Here is a 22,147-nt window from a genome sequence, read left to right on the forward strand (position 1 = left end):
CTGGGTGGTCAGGCTCCTCTGACTGTGCTACACACAAGTTGAAGTGTACTGACATTCAACCGTACACATCAATCATACAGCTAAATGAAACTTCATTCCTCTGGGGCCAAGGTGTCACACACAGCACATACAGTCTCAAATTAAAATGAGCACAGGTCCCCAAGAGGCCTAGCCTGAAGGTTGACAGACTGACATAAAGTGCAAGCTGCAGTATAACGTCACTGGCACTATTCCAATCACAACGCAGTCGTACAAACACGTGGAAAAAAGCAGCAATTGAAGATGAAAAGTGACCAGTGCAAGATGAGTGTGTGTCCTCGAGCTGGGACAGACAGCTTGAGGGAAGAAGCTATTACCCTACCGATAGGTCCTGGTTCTTATTCCTGAGGGGAGCTGGTCAAAAAGAGTGAGGGAAGGACGGGAGGGTTCTTTGACAACGCTGGAGGCTCTGCATATGTAAACTTACACCACCGAGAGTCATCTCTGTGAGTCTGAGACTGGAGACCCGGAGGCGGCCTGCCCTGGGGTTAGCCACCTGTCTGTGCGTGTGAGTGCGCGGGTGACAAAGCGACTTATTCTGCTGCTGTTGCTGCTTGTGTTGGCCTGTTGAACACAGCGGGGCATGCTGCGCTGGTGGCAGAACATGTGGCGATACTTGCAGGCTGCCCCCAGCACAGGGTCACGGAGTGCGACAGCCCTTTGGCCCATCTAGCCCATGCCAAAACATTAATCTGCCTAGTCCCATCAACCCACATCTCGACCATAGCCCTCCACACTCGTCTCATCCATTCAGCTATCCAAACTTCTCTTAAAAGTTGCAATTGAACCACATCCAGCTCGTTCCACACTCACACCACCTTCCAAGTGAGGAAGATCCCCCCCCCCACCCCATCAGGTTCCCCTGAAGTATTTCACTTTTCACCCTCAACCACCTTCCAAAGACGTAGGCGTCAGGGTGAGCAAGTTGTGGGCACGCTGGAAGCAAGGTGACATCTGCAGACTGCCCAGCACGATCGTCACCGATAACATCCGACACCAAATGGTGCATTTCACCGTATAAGGCCAGTCCCTGCTTAACCCACGACCTCTCATGTTCATCTCACCCAGCCTCAGTGGAAAAAGCCTGCGTGCATATATTCCTCAATTTTGTGTATGTCTAACAAATCTCCCCCCCCCACCCCCCCCCGCCATTCTCCTACGCTCCAGGGTACAACCTTTTCAACCTTTCCCTATGACTCAGGTCCTCAAGCCCTGGCAACATCCTTATGAATTTTTTCTGTACTTTTTTTTTGATTTTACTGATGCATTTCCTGTCATTGATGTGCTGGCATTGGAGAGGGTCCAGAGGAGGCTCACGAGAATGATCCCGGGAAGGAAAGGGTTAACACACGAGCAGTCCCTTACTCGCTGGAGTTTAGAAGAATGGGGTGGGGGAGGGGGGAGAGATGGATCTCATTGAAAGGTATTGAATATTGAAAAGGGCTAGATTGAGTGGACTCCCGCACTTTTCTACAGTAGGGGAGTCTAGGGCCAGAGGTGAAGAGGAATTTCTTGAGCCAGAGCGAGACGAGTCTGTGGAGTTCCTGGCCACAGACAATTGTGGATGCCAAGTCATTGTTTTCCCCCCTCACCCCCCCCCCAAAATAGCTGAGTTTTATAGGTTCTTGATTAGTCAGTCGGTCAAAGGTTATGGGGAGAACAGGGTTGAGAGGGATAAAAAATCAGACATGTTAGTGAATGGCCAAATTCTGCCCCTACATGTTATGATATTGCAATGCTCCAAATTCAGCCTCACCACCGTCTAATAAAATTTCAACAAAACATCACAACTCCTCTGCATCTCTGTTTATGAAGGCCAATGTCTTTATGACCCTATTTACCCATGACACCACTTTCAATGAATTGTGGATCTGGACTCCCAGATCCCTCTATTCCACCGCGTTCCCCAGCACCCTGTTGTTCACCGTGGAAGTCCTATCCTGCCCTGACTTCCCAAGCTGCAGCAGCACACTCTTGTCTTCATTAAGGAATTACATGTAACTTTACACCTCTACAGCAACTCTGTTGTTTTAATTCACGATCCACGTCTGCACTGAACGGAACAGACCCTTCAGCCCAGCTCCTCCTTGCCGACTGGGATGCTGTCCCGTTTGCCTATAGTGACTCTGCAAAGCTGCCCCTGCCCAGAAGCATCTGAGGAGACCTCATCCAAGGCAGGAATCCAGCCACTTGCCCCGGCTATCCAACACCCCCATGGCGATCACGAGCAGACCCTCAGGGTCTTGAGGACACACCTTGGTTACTCTCCTCGGTCTGCGGCTGCTTGCCTCGTTTCCTCTTTTTCCTCTTGCCCTGTAAGGTGGACACCAAGACAGTGAGTGCAATACAGTCCCAGGAAACATTTCAGCCCCCTGACCAACCCCTTCACCCTCGCACCAGCTTGCAGCCCATCCACACCCACTGGCCAATCCTCTATTAAAGCCCTGGCATGACAACCTGTGGTGGCCCCTGACCACCCTTCCCCCTCCAACTCCCACTCCCCCCCCAACAGCCCCCTTGCACCTTCAGTGTCCCACACCTTGTCATGACACTTGGTTCTTTTTATTCCAGTCCAACGAGCCCTCACCGCCCATGTGACCGATTAACCCACGAACTCAAATGTCTGGAACGCTTAAGGAAACTGGAGGACCCGGAAGAAACCCACCTGTCAGGGGAAGAACGGGGCAGTACGGTGGTATAATGGCAAGTGTTACCCTTTACAGCACCAGTGATGGGGGTTCAGTTCTTGCCGCTCACTGTAAGGAGATTGTACTCCCTTTGACTGCGCGAGTGCCCCCACAGACGCTCCAGTTTCCCCCCACCTCCCAAAGACGTACAGGTCAGGGGTTAGCAAGGCGTGGGCACGTTATGCGGTGGCACTTGCGGGCTGCCGGCAGCACAATCCTCGTACGGTGTCGGCCATTGGTGCAAATAGCGCGTTTCTGCAGAAACTTGTAAAATGCTCTACCACGGGCACCAGCCTCCGCAGTGTCCAAAGCAACGTCAAAGTGCAGTGCCGGCATCCGTCATCAAGGACCCCCACCACCCAGCGTGTGCTCTCATCTCACTGTCCCCGCCGGATAGGAGATACAGAAGCCTACAGGCACACACTCAGCGATTCAGGAACAGCTTCTTCCCCTCCGCCATCCGATTCCTGAATGGACATTGAACCCGTGAACACAACCTCACTACTTTTTCATTTCTGCTATTTTGCACTATTTATTTTTAATTTAACTATTTAGATTTACTTAATGTAACTTTTTTAATCTCTGTAGATATTTATCACGTACAGGTATCCCCCGCTATCCGAAGGTAGAGCGCTCCTATGGAACCTTTCGCAAGCCGAAATGATGTAAAGTGAACAAGCAATTACCATTAATTTATATGGGAAATTTTTTTTGAGCGTTCCCAGACCCAAAAAATAACCTACCAAATCATACCAAATAATGCACAAAACCTAAAATAACACGGACATATAGTAAAAGCAGGAATGATATGATAAATACACAGCCTATATAATGTAGAAAATATGTATGTACAGTGTAGTTTCACTTACCAGAATCGGGAAGATTTAGCCAAAACCAATTTGTAGGGGAAAAATATCAGCACATATACGCCTACGCCCGTACGTGCACGCTCACGCGCACACACCTGCCCGTGCAAGGCCTCATGGTCATTGCAGTCTTTCTCTGGGTAAGCTCAGGTTTAAAGTGGGCGCCTTTTTTTCGTAAAAGCAAAAATCCTCTGGATTTCTTTCGGTTAGCAAAAACAGGTGCTAACGTAGGTCTTTCTACAAGCGAAGTGGCCTAAAATGAACTTTTGTAAAGCGGGGTCTCCTGTATTTCATTGTACTGCTAACAAAGTTAACAAATTTCACGGCATAACCGGTGATATTAAATCTTATTCTGATCATGTACATTTTGATGCTGATCTTTATCATTTGTTTCAGAAAGTGTCTGGGCTTAAAGGAGGGGGCTGCTTCACTGAGGTAGTGACATTGATAGTGGCAGGAATTGAACCTGGATCACTGGTGCTGGGTTACCATACTGCCCCATTCTTCCCCCTCAACATCCGGCCGTCAATCAAAACACCCCTCCTTCCAACTCTGGCTTCCCAGACCATGTCAAGGAACTACAGGTGTCCCCCGCTTTACGAAAGTTCATTTTATGCCACTTCGCTTTTACGAGAGACCTACATTAGTACCTGTTTTCGCTAACCGAAAGAAATCCAAAGAGGACTTTTGCTTTTACGAGAAAAGGCGCCTGAGAAAGACTACCATGACCGTGAAGCCTTGCGTGGGCAGGTGTGTGCGCATGCGTGTAGGTGCCGATTTCTTTCTACAAATCAGTTTTGTCTAAATCTTCCCGATTCTGGTAAGTGAAACTACACAGTACATACATTATTTCTACTTTACATAGGCTGTGTATTTATCTTATCATTCCAGCTTTTACTATATGTTCGTGTTATTTTAGGTTTTATGTGTTATTTGGTTTGATTTGGTAGGTTATTTTTTGGGTCTGGGAATGCCCAAAAATTTCCCCCCACATAAATTAACGGTAATTACTTCTTCACTTTACGCCATTTCAGCTTACGGATGGTTTCATAGGAACGCTCTACTTCCATATAGCGGGGGAAACCTATACTAGCATCCCTCGGCTCCACTTCCTGGCGCAAAGGGACCAGAGGTTCTCGTTGCCGCAGTTCAGGGTGCTTGGCCGAGCCAAGCCGGCTACTACTCACGTAGTTGTCCCGTGCTGACCAGCCGGGGTAGAGTTGTGAATGAAGTTGCCGCTCCTTCCTCGCCAGCTCGTAGTACTTCGACTGCTCCTCGCGGGTCAGCGCGTGCCACTGTCAGGACAGAGCAGGACTTCAAAATTCAAAGGGAATTTATTACCAACGTACGCATACGGTACCAGGATGATCACTCTACGCCCAAGGCACCTCCCAGCAGGATCACCGAGCAGGGGCACTCAAAAGTTTGACCTAAAAGTTATTATCTCATTTTGTTATCAACCAACATGGAAAAATGAAGGCAAACTTTGAAAATTAAAATATTAAAAAGACAGGAGTTGTGAAAAGTACTTGAAAGTGAGTTTGTAGTTGCAAAGTTAGTTCAGAGTTGAGGTGAGTGAAGTTACCCACACTGGTTCAGGAACCTGATGGTTCTAGGGTGATAACTGCTCCCTAACCTGGCGGTGTGGGACCTGCTTGATGGCAGCAACTTCCTGGACAGTCGGGCTCTTTCGTGATGGAAACTGCTTGCTTGCAGCAGAGCTCCGTGTAGATGGGCTCCAAGGTGGGGTGGGTCTTGCGTGTGGCTGACTGGGCTGCATCCAGCAGCAGAAATGCAGAGAGGAAAGCCACCCCCCCACCCCCCACAACTCAAGCAGTCACCCAGACCAGGCATGGCCCGACTACATCAGCTTCTGGAGTCGAGTAGCAGCACAAGACAAAATACTGAGGATCTCAGCAGGTCAGGCAGCATCCGTGGAGGGGAGTAAGCAGCCAGCGTTTCAGGCCCAGACCCTACACAGGACTGGAAAGGAAGCAGGCAGAAACCAGGGTAAGAATGTGGTGCAGGGTGGGGGTAGTACAGCTGGCAGGTGATAGGTGACAACAGCTGAGGGGGAAGGTGGGTGGCTGGGTTATGGGGGGGAGCGGGTGAAGTAAGCAGCTGGGAGGTGATAGGTGGAAAATGTAAAGGGCTGAAGAAGAAGGATAGGAGAGGAGAATGGACCGTGGGAGGAAGGGAAGTAGGGGGGGAACCAGGAGGTGAAAAGAGAAGGGGTGAGTGGGGAACCAATGGAATACGAGGGAAGGTGGATGTAAGAGAAGTTGGAAAAGTTCATGATCAAATTGGAGGCTTCCCAGACAGAGTGAGTTTTTTTCCTTCCTTATCATGGCAGTCGTGGAGGCCATGGTCTGACATGTCCGAATGGGAAGGCAGATTGAAACGGGTGGCTAGCGGGAGACTGGCAGTCTAGGGGCACGGTGCAAACCTCAGACTGCTGAGCCCAGAGTGTGCTTTCTGACTCAGGCAGGAGTACTACCCACCGAGTCACATCAGCACGGAAGGACACTTCCTCAACTACCGAATCTTCCTGTTTTTAATTACTACCGTGTCTCAGACCAAGGTGGTCCACGGTCTCCAGAGAGGCAGGAGACCCATAAAATAAATTCAGATTCAGGCTTGCTTATCACACGTACATGGAAACACGCAATGAAATGCGTCAATGGTCAGCAGAACAACACAAACAAGACAAATCCATCTCCACCCACCCACATACGTAAACAGTCCTCCCGACTCCAACTTCCGAATGGATTTCAGTGTCGGCCCTGGACTAGAGGCTGATGGGACCCTGGTACTCCAGGTGCACCGACCGACTGGCCTTGTTCACACGGACGTCCGATCCCCATCCAGGGATGTCCTTCGTCACCCGTCTACATCGCTGGACTTTGAATGCCAACCGGAGGCCGGGCCTCCACATCCTAACCCCAAAACCCAAATCTGACCTCTAGCTAAACCCCCCTGTCCCCAAAACCATCCAAACTGGAAAAAAAACCCAAATCTGACCTCTAGCTAAACCCCCCTGTCCCCAAAACCATCCAAACTGGAAAAAAAACCCAAATCTGACCCCTAGTTCCCCCCCCTCTGTCCCCAAAAACATCCAAACTGGGGAAAAAAAACCCCCAATCTGACCTCTAGCTCCCCCCTCTGTCCCCAAAACCATCCAAACTGGGGAAAAAAAACCCAAATCTGACCTCTAGCTCCCCCCTCTGTCCCCAAAACCATCCAAACTGGGGAAAAAAAACCCAAATCTGACCTCTAGCTCCCCCCTCTGTCCCCCAAAACCATCCAAACTGGGGGAAAAAACCCAAATCTGACCTCTAGCTCCCCCCCGTCCCCAAAACCATCCAAACTGGGGGAAAAAAAACCCAAATCTGACCTCTAGCTCCCCCCTCTGTCCCCAAAACCATCCAAACTGGAAAAAAAACAAATTTGACCTCTAGCTCCCCCCTCTGTCCCCAAAACCATCCAAACTGGAAAAACCCAAATCTGACCTCTAGCTCCCCCCACTGTCCCCAAAACCATCCATACAAACTGAAAAAAAAAACAAATTAGCCCGAGCCATGGTCTCGACAGAGACTGCAGCTCAATGCCATCTTGCAACTTGGTCTGTGCCTCTGCTGGTTAGTGCTCTGGACCTGTACCCAATGGAGTTTAGAACAATGGCACAAAGTGGGGGTGGGGGGGGGGGAGAGAAAGAGGGAATAAATCTCATTAAAACCTACTGAATATTGGTGAATATGTGGAATTCATTGCCGCAAACGGCCGATGAGGTCAGGCCATTGGGTATAAGAGGGGAGTGTTAGGTTCTTGATTACCGGGGGAGGGGGGGGGGTCAGAGGTTATGGGGGAAGGGTTGAGAGCGAAAATAAATCAGCCATGCTGGAATGGTGGAGCAGATTTGATGGACAGAATGGCCTGATTCTGCTCCGCTGTGTTATGTTCACCCAGAGTCTGAACTTCTTATCCCAGTTGCACCCAGACAGGAAAAGGAAATTTTTGAGAAGTGGGGATGCGTTGGAACTAGATGACCAGTTGAGTTGGCGTGGAAAACGTGCCAGAGCCTGGTACTTACCTTGCGTCCCAGTATCTGGTTAATGGCAGCACTTTCTTTCAGCGTACACTCAGCCACCACCTTGGCTCGCATCTCCTTCATGTACAACATGAAGGCGTTCAATGGCTTTTTGATGTGGGGCTTTCTCTTTTCGTCCTCCTCCTTTGTGGCCAGGGGCTTCCTGAAATGAACGATAACGATTAGCTGTGTAGCAGCGTGATCACGAGCCGAGTACGAAGTCTTCCGACCGACCCAATGAACCGAGTGACTTCCGAAGACCATCCACAACACACAGGGTCAGGATCAGGCCTCTCAGCCCATCGAGTCTGCTGCGTCATTCTATCTTGGCTTATACACGAGAACGGCTGACGAGGAAGGTTGGTGGGTGGGGTAAGGGGAAGGGGGTGAAGTAAGAAGCTGGGAGGAGATAGGTGGGGAAATGTAAAGGGCTGAAGAAGGACAGGAGAATGGATCATGGGAGAAAAGGACGGAGGGGTACCAGAAGGAGGTGATGGGCAGTTAAGAAGAAAAGGGGTGAGAAGGAAACCAGTATGGGGAATTATCATCTCAAACCCATTCTCCTGTTTCTCCCTGTAATCTTTAACACCCTGACTAATCATGAACCTATCAACTTGCACTTAAATATCCTCAACAACTTGGCCTCCACTGATGTCTGTGGCAACGAGTTCCACAGATTTACCACCTTCTGACTAAAGAAATTCCTCATCTCTGTTTTCAAGGGATGTCCTTATATTCTGAGGCTGTAACATCTGGTCTCCAAGTAGAGAACTGAAAGGTCCAACTTATCCTATTACTTACAATCTCATTGGATCCAACATCTCCCTCTCAGTAAATGAAACTCCTCCCATTCTCTTCTGCATTAGATTTCCAAAGGACACAGCTCCGTTATGGAGAATCCCAATGAAACCACCCGCTTCCATTCCCAGGAGACCCAACACCAATGGATTCATTCCATCTCCTCATCCCTTTCGGGATCCCAGTGGAATAAACCTCTCCCTTGCTCAATGCACTCAGTGGTCACTTTATTAAGTACACCTGCTCATTAATGCAAATATCTAGTCAGCCAATCACGCAGCGCCAACTCAATGCACAAAAGCACGCTGATGTGGTCAAGAGGTTCAGCTGTTGAACCATTTGAAATGGAACTGGATCGAACATCAGAATGAGGAAGAAGTGTGATCTACTTGACTTTGACCGTGGTGCCAGATGGGGAGGTTTGAGTATCTCAGGAACTGCTGGTCTCCTGGGATTTTCATGCACAACAGTCTCAGAGTTTACAGAGAATGGCGTGTGTAAAAAAAAAAATCCCATGAGTGGTAGTTCTGTGGATGATAACACCTTGTTAATGAGGTCGGAGGAGAGTAGCTGGACTGGTTCAAGCTGACAATAACTCAAATAAGCACATGTTATACCATTCTCTGTGTAAAGCCCTGGGTGAGATTTCTACTGCTATGCTGCGAGGTATTTTTATTTCAGTAATTTTCTGTAAAAGCAGTGTGGCCTTTCAGTGAGAGCGCTCTGGCTTCGGATGAAGATAAGCAGCCATGTTGCCCAGCTTAAGAATGTTGCGTCAGCCAGTCAGGACACACTGGGAATGTGTTGTAACTTCCTGCCCAGTGGGATGCGAGAGAAGGTGCTCGAGAGCTGGGGGGGGGGGATGAGATTTCTGAAGGAACAGCAGCCTGGATTTGGGGGCTTTTGGCGGGAGGTGCCGAGAGAAGAGCACCAGGGAAGACACCTGGGGGGGGGGGGGGTCTCCATTCGGAGGGGAGACCCTGTTGCGAGGTGTGCTTTGCGAGAGGCAGGATTCCAAGAAGGGAAGCTCTCCCTGTGGTTGGCGATGGGAATTCAGCACCGTGTGTAAAGTGGAACACCCAGCCACTACTGATATGAGCTCTAACGTTTATGTGCAGTTTTAGACTTAATTAACTGTGATGGGCCTTTTTACTCTTTTCTTTCTTTTCCTGTTAATTGTTTGATGAGGTCAAAAATTGATAAATTTACTTTCTTGACAATTTTAACCGGGTGTACGATCTGTCACTTCTTGGCGATGGGTATTTGTGCATGGGCAGTGTACACACAGCTTTTGCTTTTGCCAACGTTCTTCAATTGGAACATCCCCAAATCATACCGACTCCAGACGTTCTTTGCTTATGTAAGGTGGCTTCACCGCTGAGTCACGTGGATGCTAGCAGAGTTGGCAAACGAGCCAAGTCCGGGTATGAGCCCCGGTCAGAGGGTTGCATCTCTAAGTTCCAGAGACTGAAAATCCCAGGTCAACGGTTCCTGAGATACTCAGTCCACCTCGTCTGGCACCAACAATCATTCTGCCATCAAAGTCACTTAGATCACATTTCTAAAGCCTACAGAGAAATGAAACAAAAAGCATCCATTGAGCAGCAGTACTGTGGGCAAAAACACCTCGTTAAAGAGAGAGAGGTCAGAGGAGAATGGCCAGACTGGTTAAAGCTGACAAGGAGGCGACAGTAACTCAAATAACCTCGTGGTACAACAGTGGTATGCAGAACGCACAACACATCGAACCTATCCTTGAAGTGGATGGTCTACAGCAGCAGAAAACCACCCTGGGTTCCCCTCCTGTACCTGATAAAGTGGCCTCTAAGTGTATTTGTCAACACTGGGATATACTTGAGCTTGCTTGTCTCTGACAAAGGGCACCATCTTGGCTTGAGGCTTTCTCATCAACTGTACCCCTGACCCCTGAACTTCTGAATCAAGGTCAACGTGCCAGTTATTGAACCTTCCGCTCATCGTTTTGAGGCCTCCAGCAAAGACACAACAAAACTCACGAGATGTGGCTCGGACTGGGCTGGCTGTGATTGGGCTCCTGCTTGATTCCCGTGGTTACGATGGCAGGGTGGGGGATTCCACTTGCATGGAGACCGTGAGACGCCGTGACCAGCTGAGGAGAGAACCTGCCAAAAGAGACGCGAGTCAGCGGGGAGTGGAAACAAGATGCGCTGACAGATCACAAACCACCCCAACAGGCAGCTCACCCAACTGTGAATCCAATCATTAGGGCCAAGTGACTAGTGGAGCTCCATGGGGTCAGTGTTGGGTCCGCTACCATTCACCAGTGATCTGCACGATGGGTTGATAGCAATGGGTGGGTGGGAATGAAGGGAAAGGGGGTTGTTGAATCTGATACAAAGAGGGGCAGGTAGTGTTGAGAAAGCAGGGAGTCTGCAAGAGGAACTGGACAGATTAGGATAATGGGTAAAGAAGTGGCAGATGGAATAGGATGTAGTGCATGGTCATGCACTTGGAGAGAAGGACTTTAACAAATGTAGGCTGTTTCCTGAACAGGGAGCAAATTCCAAAATCAGAGGCACAAAGGAACTTGGGAATCCTCAGGCAGGATTCCCTAAAAGTCAACTTGCAAGTTGAGTCACTAATAAGGAAGGCAAACGCAACATTGGCATTCATTTCGAGAGAACTAGAATATAAAAGGATGTGATGCTGAGGCTTTAAAAAAAACATTGTTGGCCAGGCCACATTTGGGGTTACTGTGAGCAGTTTTGGGCCCATATCTCGGAAAGGGTGTGCTGGCATTGGAGAGGGTCCAGAGGAGGTTCCCAAGAATTGTTCCAGGAATGAAAAGATTAATTTATGAGGAGAGTTTGATGGCCCTGGGCCTGTACTCGTGTGAGAGTTTAGAAAATTTGGGGAGGGTGGATCTCATTGAAAACTACTTAATATTGAAAGGCCTAGATAGCGTGGATGTGGAGAATATTTAGAATCTACAGTAATTTGTTCTGAATTCTCCTCACATCCAAGGTTCATCAGGTGAAAGAACTGTTCTTTACTTCTCTACTGAATGGCCAGGTGCAGAGTTGGAAGTATCTCTCCTCCTGGCCTCTCCCTCCAGCATGAAATTTCTCCCCATTTACTCTAATTCCTTCCAAAGTTCTTGATCAAATCACTCTTAATATCCATCGGGGTAGCAAAGCAACGGGACGCTACAGTGCAGGTGTTTGGAGCTGAATTACTACTGCTGCCTGTAAGGACGCTCTGCCTATCACCGTGTGGGTTTGCCTCGGTTGTTCCAGTTTCCTCCCAAATCCCAAAGACGCGCGCTGACACTTGCAGGCTGCCCCCACCCCTGTCCAGCACATCCTTGGACTGCATTGGTCATTAAAACGGACAGCATATTTCACTATGTTTTGATACAGACAAGACAAAGCTAATCTTTCATACATATCACTGTGTAGAACAGAGTGATCTAGGAATAATGGTGCATAGTTCCTTGAAGGTCAAATTTCATGTGGATAGGGTGGTGAAGAAAGCTTTTGGTATGTTGGCCTTTATAAATCAGAGCTTTGAGTATAGGAACAACACACACAAAATGCTGGTGGAACACAGCAGGCCAGGCAGCATCTATAGGGAGAAGCGCTGTCAATGTTTCAAGCCAAGACCCTTCGTCAGAGCATTGAGTATAGGAGTTGGGATGTAATGTTAAAATTGTGCAAGGCATTGGTAAGGCTGAATTTGGAGTATTGTGTACAGTTCTGGTCACTGAATTATAGGAAAGATGTCCACAAAATAGAGAGAGTACAGAGAAAATTTATTAAAATGTTACCTGGGTTTCAGCACCTAAGTTACAGGGAAAGATTGAACAAGTTAGGTCTTTATTCTTTGGAGCGTAGAAGGTTGAGGGGGGATTTGATCGAGGTATTTAAAATTATGAGGGGATAGATAGAGTTGACGTGGATAGGCTTTTTCCATTGAGAGTAGGGGAGATTCAAACAAGAGGACATGAGTTGAGAGTTAGGGAGCAAAAGTTTAAGGGTAACATGAGGAGGAACTTCTTTACTCAGAGAGTGGTAGCTGTGTGGAATGAGCTTCCTCAGTGTAGAAGTGGTAGAGGCAGGCTCAGTATTGTCATTTAAAGCAAAATTGGATAGGTATATGGACAGGAAAGGAATGGAGGGTTATGGGCTAAGTGCGGGTCGGTGGGATTAGGTGAGAGCAAGCATTCGGCACGGACTAGAAGGGCTGAGATGGCCTGGTTCCGTGCTGTAATGGTTATATTCCAGAGAACACATGGCTGCATTGTGAAACCTCTCGTTCAGATTTGAGAACAAATCTGAAATCAATTTGAAGAAACCTCAATTTTATTTGCTATGAAATTACTGGACTTTTACTATCCTCACTTGTTTATTCTAATTTTAAATAGGACACACAACAGTATGTTCTACAACTTCGGCCCACAATGTTGAGCTGTCCACGAGATGCTAAGATTGAATTAGGCCATTTGGGCCACCATTCTGTGATTAACTATCCCTGTCAACCCTGTTCTTCTGCCTTCTTCCTGTAACCTCTGACACTAATCCAGAACCTCCTGGCCCAAAGGTTCACATACTATTTTACGTTTTCGAATGTTGCTTTAGGTTCACATTTTGCAAAGACCCAACTCGCAGGACCAAGTGAATGTGGAGGCTTGCGGCCACATCACAGCCCCACAGCAGCAGCCCACCCCTCCCACACCTCGTCCATCAATTCCTCGCGTCGAGTCTCTGGTCCTTACACTTTAGTTCGTCGCCCCAGGCCTCTCTGCACCAACAGTGGGTGGCACCTTCCCAACACCTGGAACAACATGGCTCTGCCTCTCCCCAGCACCCTGTGTGGGGGGCAGTATAGCTGACCCCTCTCCCTCTCTCATACAGTCATAGAGAAGTACAGCACAGAAACAGGCCATTCACCCCATCTAGGCCATGCTGAAACCATTCAAACTGCACACACCTACCATCCATGTACCTATCTAAACTTAAATGTTGAAATTGAGCTTGCATGCACTACGTGTGCAGGCATCTTGTTCCACGTTCTCACAACACTCTGAGTGAAAAAGGTTCCCTCATGTCCCCCTTAAACTTTTCACCTTTCACGCTTAACCAATGACTTCCAGTTGTAGTCCTACTCAACCTCAGTTGAAAAAAGCCTTCTTACACTTACCCCATCTATACCCCTCATAACTTCGTACACCTCTGTCAAATCTCCTCTCAATCTTCTGCATTCTAAGGAATACGGTCCTAACCTATTCAATCTTTCCTCATTACTCAGGTCCTCCAGACCCATCAACATCCTTGTAAATTTTCTCTGAACTCCTTCAACCTTGTTAACATCTTTCCTGTAGGTAGGTGACCAAAACTGCACACAATACTCCAAATTAGATCTCACCAATGCCTTACACAACCTCACCGTAACACTCCAGTGTTATACTACACCAGAATGTAACGCCACGCGCTCTGACACACAGTACTGTTGAAAACCCTACAACTTCAACATAACATCCCATCCCCTGTACTCGATACTTTGCTTATGAAGGCCAATATGCTAAAAGCTTTCTTTATGACCCTATCTGCATAGGGAATATGGACCTGTATTCCCAGTTCCCTTTGTCCTACCACTCGTTGTAGGATGTAAATGGGGAAATATCCCTGCTCAGCGGGCAATGCTCCTGCTCAGCGCCTCCATCGCTTATCCTCACACTGTGCAGAGCAGCCGGGTCACTCTGCCTTCCCGGCACCTACAGCTATCTGCCTCTACAGCCTCTCTGCACTGTACGAGTGGGGTAAGTACATGTGACTGTCCAGCTGGAGGAACCTTCCAGAATTTAGGGGCACAATCGTCCCTCATCCCCTGCCCTATACATAACGTGCCTCCCTCTGGCTTCAACCCTTCCCCCCCCTTCTCCATCTATTTCTATCTTTCCCTCTCCATTTCTGTCTCTTGTGGCCCCTCTCCTTCTCTCCTCCCCTCCTCTTCCTGTTCCCTCATCCCTCCCTCACTCTCTCCTTCTTCCTCCATTCCCTCATCCCTCCCTCACCCTCTCCTTCTCCCCTCTTCTTTCTCCATTCCCTCATCCCTCCCTCACCCTCTCCTGCTCTCCTTCCCCTCCCCCTCCCCTCTTCCTCTGTTCCCTTGACCCTCCCTCACCCTCCTTGCTCCCTCTCCTTCTCTCCTCCCCCTCCCTTCCTCTTCCATTCCCTCATCCCTCCCTCACCCTCTTGCTCCCTCTCCTCCCCTCCCTTCTTCCTCCGTTCCTTCACCCCTCCCGCACCCACTCTCCATTCACTCTCCTCCCTGACTCCCCGCCTCATCCCCCCCCCCGCCCCCGCATAGGGCTGGAAAGGTGACCCTGCTGCCGTCACAGGGTACGGGGCAGCTGCAGTGACGGAATGGTCGCCACCGTCCCTCGCACGAGGGACCCTACCTCTGACAGAGCACCCCCCACCCCCGCCGGAGCAGGACTCCCTTGCCGGGGCCAGTGGCTGACCCAGAAGTCGTGGAGGTTCACCCACCTGGCCACAGAGGCGTTGGCAGCCAGCGCTGTATGGTAGGAGGGTCTAAGGCCTGGTGCTAACATCGAGTACAGGGGGGGGCTCGGCCTGCGGTGACAGGAGTGAGAAATGAAAATCCCAGATTACAAGGCACTCCGAACAAACAGAGAAAAACAGACCACGACATACTAAACCGGGAACTCATTGTTGCGTTGAGTCCTGGGCGTCTCATCACAGGAAGGACGTGGACACTTTAGAATAGGGTGCGGAGCAGGTTTGCCAGCTTGGCGCCCGGTAAGTGACTTAACGTTTTTTGAGGAAAGGTCGAAAAGCTAGAGCTTTTCTTTTTTGGGGCAAAGGAGGGTGAGGGATGGCTTGATGGAGATGACACAGATCAAAAGGACAGCCGGAGACTCAGCAGGCACATGGATGAAGGAAAGATGCTGGGCTATGTTGGAGGGAAGGGTTAGATTGATCTCAGAGTAGGTTAAAGGGTTAGCACAACATCATGGGCCGAAGAGCCTGTATTTTTCTGTATTCCAACACAAGTCCTGCTCCATGGCCACTCCATGAGTGAAACGTGGTCCCCTTGTCTCCCCGTGTCCACAATACCAGACCACTGCCCCCCCCCTCCTGACTAAGGATCACCCTCCCTGTACCAACTGGAGCATCCTCCACACTGTCCCAATACAGGTTAGATACCAACAGTAACTCCCTCTGCATTGTCCTGTCAAACACTCCCGGGACTGGGACAGCTGGACTGCCTGGTGCTTAGGTAACCATGGAAAAGCAACATGTGGTGCCCATGGGTATGACAGAGGTGTTTTGGAATTGTTGGGCACCGCAGGGGATAAACACCATCTTTGACAAGGATAGGAATATTATAATTTAATTTACTTTTGTTTGCGTTAGTCACTGTTACTGTCTTGATGTTTGTTGTAGTATCGTAGAAAAATAAGGGCAGGGACAACAAAGGGTAGGCACAAAGAGTAACCCCATCTACACTCTCCTATCTCACGCAGGCCCCTCTAAAGACAAAGAATTCCAATTATCACTACAACACCTGGTTGGACCAAGTTCCTCAAAGCTATTGAAGAGTCACAGTTGTAAAACAGGAATCTTTCAGGATTGGGACCGATTGGGCTGAGGAGACGGATTGGAAGGTTCAGACAATTCCTCATGGACCTTCATGGATCTCTACCCCGAAGGGATCTGTTGAGTCTGAAGTTGGTAGGTTTCAACCACTTCGAGGGATAAGGCACCAAGGGTGCTCCCTCAGGCTCTCACTGGGACTTCTGTCCTTCTGGGCCCCAATTCCACCAGTCTCTATCCCAGCAACGGATACATGGAGAATGGTGAGAGATCCCCAGTGGAGTCTGAGATCAGGGTAACAATCAGTACACATTGTGCCTACTGTCGTACTTCTGGTTGACACAGAAGTTCCTTCAGCCCATCGAGTATATGCCGACACTCAGAGCAACCCCTTGAATCCCACTTCTCTCCCTCTGCCTCAATCTCTTTCAAGAAGCTATTGAAGAATCCCAGTGGTGGTAGACTCAACGGTCTACCAGTGCCCGTCCTCCTTCCCCATTTCCCATGGTCCACTCTTCTCTCCTTCTTCCTCTTCAGGCTGTTCCCCCCGCCCGCCCCACACACACGTCTGTTTTTCCCTCGTTGCTCTTCCCCATCTGATCCCCTTCACTTCTCATCTCCCCCTCACCTCCTTCTGGTGTCTCTCCTTCTTCCCTTTCTCCCACAGTCCACTCTCCTCTCCTTCCTCCTCAGTCCTTTACCTTTTCCACCCATCACCTCCCAGCGTCTCGCTTCAACTGCCCTCCAATACCCCACACACCTTCCCCTCGCCTGCACACATCTACCACCTGCCAGACTATACTCCATCCTTCTCACCAAAGTACTTATCGTGGCTTCTGCCCCCTTCCTCTCCAGTCCTGACGAAGGGCCCTGTCCTGAAACATTCTGGTTTATTCCCCCTGCCCGGATGCTGCCTGACCTGCCGGGTTCCTCCAGCACCTCGAGTGCACGACTCAGGTTTTGCTGAGATTGTGATTAGCAGCATGGCTTTGGGACGTGGGAGTGTCTGTGGAAACACAACACCCGGACAGCTTTGGGGATCGGGATCCAACCTGGTGGGGGGAGCCGCAGGATGCCAGGAACGGGATGAACTGGACTTGGCTTTATTATTTTCAGGGATACAGTAAGGTAAGAGGCCCTCTTGGCCCAAAAGCCCACACTGCTCGATTACACTCAATGGCCGACTGACCTACTAACTCCCGAGCCTTTGGAATGTGTGTGGAAACCCGGAAGCGCACACAGCCACAGGAGAACGTACAACGTCCTTACAGACAGCGGAGGGAGCCGGGTGCACAGCGGCCGGTGGAAGCTGGAGAGTCGAGAGAATGGGGATAAACAAGAAAGGGTCTTACGGTGGTACCATCCAGCCGAGAGGGTGGGCAAGCTGCCCAGCGGCGCCGGGAGAGAGTGGGTAAAATGCCGTGAGCTCCGAGGGGTGCCGAACCCGAGGGAGTCCTGCGAGGAGACAGAGAGAGAGAGAGAGAGAGAAATAACCGGGAGAAGGCCAGGTGGTGACGAGGCGGCCAAAGAGAGGAGAGCAGGGGAGGGGTTCACTCACCACTCTTGAGGTCGAGCTCCGGGGACAGGTGAGGCGAGGGGCTCCCCGGTGAAAAATGATCGTTGCTGTAGGTGATGAGGGGGGTGAGGGGATGCACATGGTGAGGATGTTGAACCAGGGGCACACCGCTGGTCTATGGGAGACAGAGAGAAAAAGACAAGCGATCAGCAAACGCTTTCAGAGGAACCCACACCCCACCTCGTGACCAGAAATCCCCTTCTCTCCCCCCCCACCATAAATACCCAGGAGAAAGCCATTCAGCCTTGACACTACACTCTATTTTATTTAGAGATGCCGTTTGGTCCAACTGCAGCTGTGTGAACCAAACCCCTTCCGAATGCAGGAGATTGTACCAACTCCTTACAGACGGCAGCGGGTCACCTGCACGCCAATGTTAAGCTGACAGCTGTGCTACTGTGTCGTCCCATAGAGTCACAGAGGAGGGAGGGAGAGAGAGAGAGAGAGAGAGAGAGGGGGAGAGGCCCTTCAGCCCACCAAATCTGTACTAGCCCCCCAACCAGCCATCCACTAACCCGACAGTGATTCCATTTCATTCTTCCCACATTCCTACCCACGCCCCTCACCCACATGTTGGGGGGTAACTTACCATGGCCAGTTAACATTCTGATACTCAGTGCTGTTCAGATTTGTTTAAGTTTATTTTGAGATTTAGAGTGGAACAGGCACTTCCAGCGCCCCCACCCCCACCCCCGAGCTGTGCTGCCCAGCGACCCCTTGATTTAATCCTCGCCTGAAGGGACAATTTACAGTGACCAATTAATCACAATGTCTTTGGACTGTGGGAGGGCACCTGGAGAAAACACAAAGGCTCCTTACTGATGATGTTGGAATTGAACTTGGACACCCTGAGCTGTAATAGTGCCGTGCCAAATGCAACGCTACTGCGGCGCCTACAGCAGGGGAGCATGGTGAGGGGCAGGGGAGGACCTCCTTCACCCCTGGGGGTGGTGGGAGTGAGAGTCTTTGGACTGTGGGAGGGAACCCACTTCCATATCGAGGACGCTGGAACTGAACTCTGAACTCCAGTGTGCCCAGCGGTAGTAGCGTCGCGCTGACCGCTAGCGGGACTCCCCACGCGGGAGAGAACCCCAGCACCTGGCAGCAACCCCTCAGGAAAGCGTGCATACCCCATGCACAGAGCGTCTGAGGTGGGGACTGAACCCAGGTCTACGGCACCATGAGTCAGCAGCTTTATCCACTGTGCCACAAGTCCCCCTCCCCCCCCTACCCGCACTGAATCCAGTCCAATGAATTAACCTGATCAACAAGAAACGTCACCAGATGCTGAGATTCAGGCGGCATTCCCGGAATCGCGGGGAGGCACAGGCACTAATAGCTGGACGGAGGGAGTCACACATCAGCCAACGAGGAGACCGTAATCGTGACTATGGCCCATGTGACTCTCACTCACAGCCAAGGCCAACTGGGCTGACGACATATCAGGTTCATAAACACGAGAGCTTCTGCAGACGTTGGATATCCTGAGCAGAGAATGCTGGAGGAATTTAGCAGATCAGGCAGCATCTGGAGAAAGGGACCAGACAGGTTGATGTTTCCCTCATTGGGGCTGGAAAGGAAAGGGGCCGAAGGCGGGAAGAAGCACGAGCTGAGGGGGGCAATGGGGTGAGAGGCTGGGAGGGGACAGCTGAAGGAGGAGGAATCTGATAGGAGAGGAAAGTGGACCACGGAGAGAGGAGGGGCACCAAAAGGAGGTGATGGGCAAGTGTGGAGAAGGATAACCAGAATGGGGAATGGAAAAAGAGAGAAGAGGAAAAGGGAGAAATTACTGGATGATGGAGAAATTGATGTTCGTGCCCTCAGGTTGGAATCTACACAGGCTGAATACAAGGTGTTGCTCGTCCAACCTGAAGGAGAATCTGATGAAGAATTCTTGGTGGGGTCAGGTACAAAACGTTGAGGGTAGATCGGCATTACATTGTCCTTGGTTGAAGATCTCTCTCTCTCAAGTAGCAGACTGAGATTTGCTATTCCCCCCCACCACACCACCAAATGCTTCCAGGCCTGGTGAAGTTTGGAAGGTGACGATACCTCTGCAGCTCGGTCACCCCACCAGGCTCCGTCCATCAGCCTGACACATCTTCTATAATTAGTTGTTTTAGGTTGAAATAGTAGACTGACGGACTGTAGACAAAATTTACAAGTTCGTTGCTGGGACTTGAGGGAAAGGTCGAATCGGTTGGGACTTTATTCTCCAGAAAGTAGAAGATGGAGGAGAGATTTGATAGAGGGGTAGACAAAGGGTTAGACAAGCAGGTTTTCCCCACTGCTGTTGGCTAAAACTAGAACTGGAGGTCATAGGTGTACAATGTCCTGGGTATGTTACTCAAAACGGCCTCGTTGGTTTGTTACAAGTAGGAATGTTTCTTTGTCGGATAAGTGTTTCTCTCGCCGTTGTTTCACTTTAGAATGGCTGATATGGTAATTGTCTTCATTTGTTAATCAATGGGGAATGTCATTGTGTCTTGTGATGCTGGGAACTTGGGGGAGGGGTTTTCGCGGGTTTTTTTGGAGAGGCCGAGGAAGACGCTGAGGAAGGTGGACGTGTGCTGGACTGCTCGTAAGACCACCGGGGTGGTCCCAGGTGCGACGGCCGGATGGGTCGATTGGTTTGTTGATTGAGCTCCAACGAGTGCACTAAACAGACTGAACTTTGATAAGTTGGCGCCTTTTGTTTTTTTCCTTGTGTATATATATTGTATTGCTTACTATTTTTTTTAATTTTAGTAAACTCTTTAAAGTGTATTTCATAACGGTATTTGTTGTGGGTTTGATACTGTTGGCGGGCGCAAGGCATAAAACTCGATTCTCACAGCACCTGCGTGTACGGGAGGTGGGTTGGAGAGTGGCTGGATCTCCTTTTCCCCCTAGACATATACCAGCCTGTTGGGTAAGGGTTACATAGGTTAGTGGTGAAAGGTGAAATATTTATTTATTCCTCTATCAGGAACAGTGCAGCTCAGCAACCCCCAATTTAACCCTAGCCTCAACATGGGACAATTTACAATGACCAATTGACCTACTAATCAGTACAGGCCCTTCGGCCCATCTAGTCCATGCCAGGCTGTTATACTGCCTAGCCCCTTGGCCAATGGGAGGAAACCCTCCCCTCCCCAGGCAGATCTCATCTCCTCAGGGCCGCTCCTCCACACTATACTACAGTACAGGCCTTTCTGCCCACAACGTTGTGCCGACCCTTCCAACCCACAATGCCGTGCTCAGTGCAGCTCTGCCGAGCATGCCACCTTGGTGCCAGAGGCCTGGTGACACTCGCACGCCCGCGAACTGTGCCGATCACTGACGCAAAGCAACGGATTTCACTGCGTGTTCTGATGCACACGTGACAAATGAATCAGAGTCGGAACCCAACCTGCCCCCCCTCCCCCCACATAGACAGACTGAGCTAGGCACGAGTGAACCTGGAGGACCTGGTGATGAAGCCAGCTTCCAGTGGTGGTCAGAAACCGCTGGCCTTCCATCGTCCCCCACTGGCCTACAGTCAGTACATTCCCCTGCACACGCACACACCCTACTCCCTCCCTCCCCACCGCACCCTCGGCCACTCCACAGCAGAAGGTCTAACCCATCTGATCCACAAAACCGCTGTCGTACTCACAATGTGCACGGGAGATGGTGCGTCCTTGAGTGAACTTGCTGCCTGGATGTCCAACAGGGGCCATTTCATGTGCAGGTACTGCAGGACATTAAAAACCATCGTAGAATAAGACAACAGACTGAATTAATCAGCAAAGCTCACCCCACACAGCCCTGTACGGTCACACACTCTGCACTCCTCAAAGCCCAGGCACCTCCAGTCGAACTCTGTCTTTTTGTGTGTTTCCCCCTCGCCGTCAGTCTGTGGTTTTGTATTGCCATGTGCCCTTGTTTGTTTTCATGCCCCATGTGCTCCTGTCCCCGCTCCTGCTCCAGTCCGGCCCCTGTATCACTGAGTACTCCGTCTCTCGTCTGTTTCTCATTATTACCTGTATTGCTGCACCCGTGTCTCATTGTGCTCCACCTATCATCTGCCTCTCTGTTTATTGCTCAGTGTATTTCAGTCCTGTGTTTTCACCCGTTTGTGGCCAGATTGTGAATTTTCCTGAGCCGGTCTAACATTCGTTTCTGTACTCTGTCCGTCTGAATATCGACTCTGCTGGTTTCCCGATTCTGGTTTATGGATTTCTCTGGATGTTTTGATCTTTGCCTGAACTTTGACGCCGACTGTTTGTGCCTCGGGATTTGTCACTCAAGGTGTGCACAGTACTTGGTCTGCGGCTGGATCCCTGCTCCAGTGTCCTGATACCAAGATAAAAAAAATAACAAACCAAATCCCCAAATTCTTACAGTCCAGATGTGCTGACCTTCAAATCTCCTCCAAGATGAATCAAACCCTTCCCTCCATGTGCCAATGTATCTGCCTCCACCTCCACCCTTGGCAGGGAGTTCCAAGCTCTGTGTTAAAACATCCCTCTGAC

The 22,147-nt window shown here is 50.0% G+C and overlaps 1 protein-coding gene across 3 annotated transcripts in view; it reads right to left on the reverse strand.

Annotated features, from left to right (window-relative positions):
* Window positions 1-22,147, reverse strand: part of LOC132393065 (transcription factor 7-like 2) — a 32,299-nt gene that overhangs the window by 2,042 nt on the left and 8,110 nt on the right. The window contains exons 4-11 of one of the 3 annotated variants that reach the window (XM_059967824.1): window positions 21,289-21,366; window positions 17,634-17,766; window positions 17,428-17,530; window positions 15,005-15,091; window positions 10,493-10,618; window positions 7,683-7,842; window positions 4,780-4,887; window positions 2,295-2,352 (exon numbers count right to left, since the gene is read on the reverse strand). In XM_059967824.1, coding sequence (XP_059823807.1) covers window positions 2,295-2,352; window positions 4,780-4,887; window positions 7,683-7,842; window positions 10,493-10,618; window positions 15,005-15,091; window positions 17,428-17,530; window positions 17,634-17,766; window positions 21,289-21,366 — 853 coding nt within the window. The remainder of the gene's footprint in view (window positions 1-2,294; window positions 2,353-4,779; window positions 4,888-7,682; window positions 7,843-10,492; window positions 10,619-15,004; window positions 15,092-17,427; window positions 17,531-17,633; window positions 17,767-21,288; window positions 21,367-22,147) is intronic. The other 2 variants (XM_059967832.1, XM_059967836.1) reach the window with 2 other exon arrangements.

The sequence above is a fragment of the Hypanus sabinus genome, chromosome 1, assembly GCF_030144855.1.
Source record: "Hypanus sabinus isolate sHypSab1 chromosome 1, sHypSab1.hap1, whole genome shotgun sequence".
Taxonomy (NCBI): Eukaryota; Metazoa; Chordata; class Chondrichthyes; order Myliobatiformes; family Dasyatidae; genus Hypanus; species Hypanus sabinus.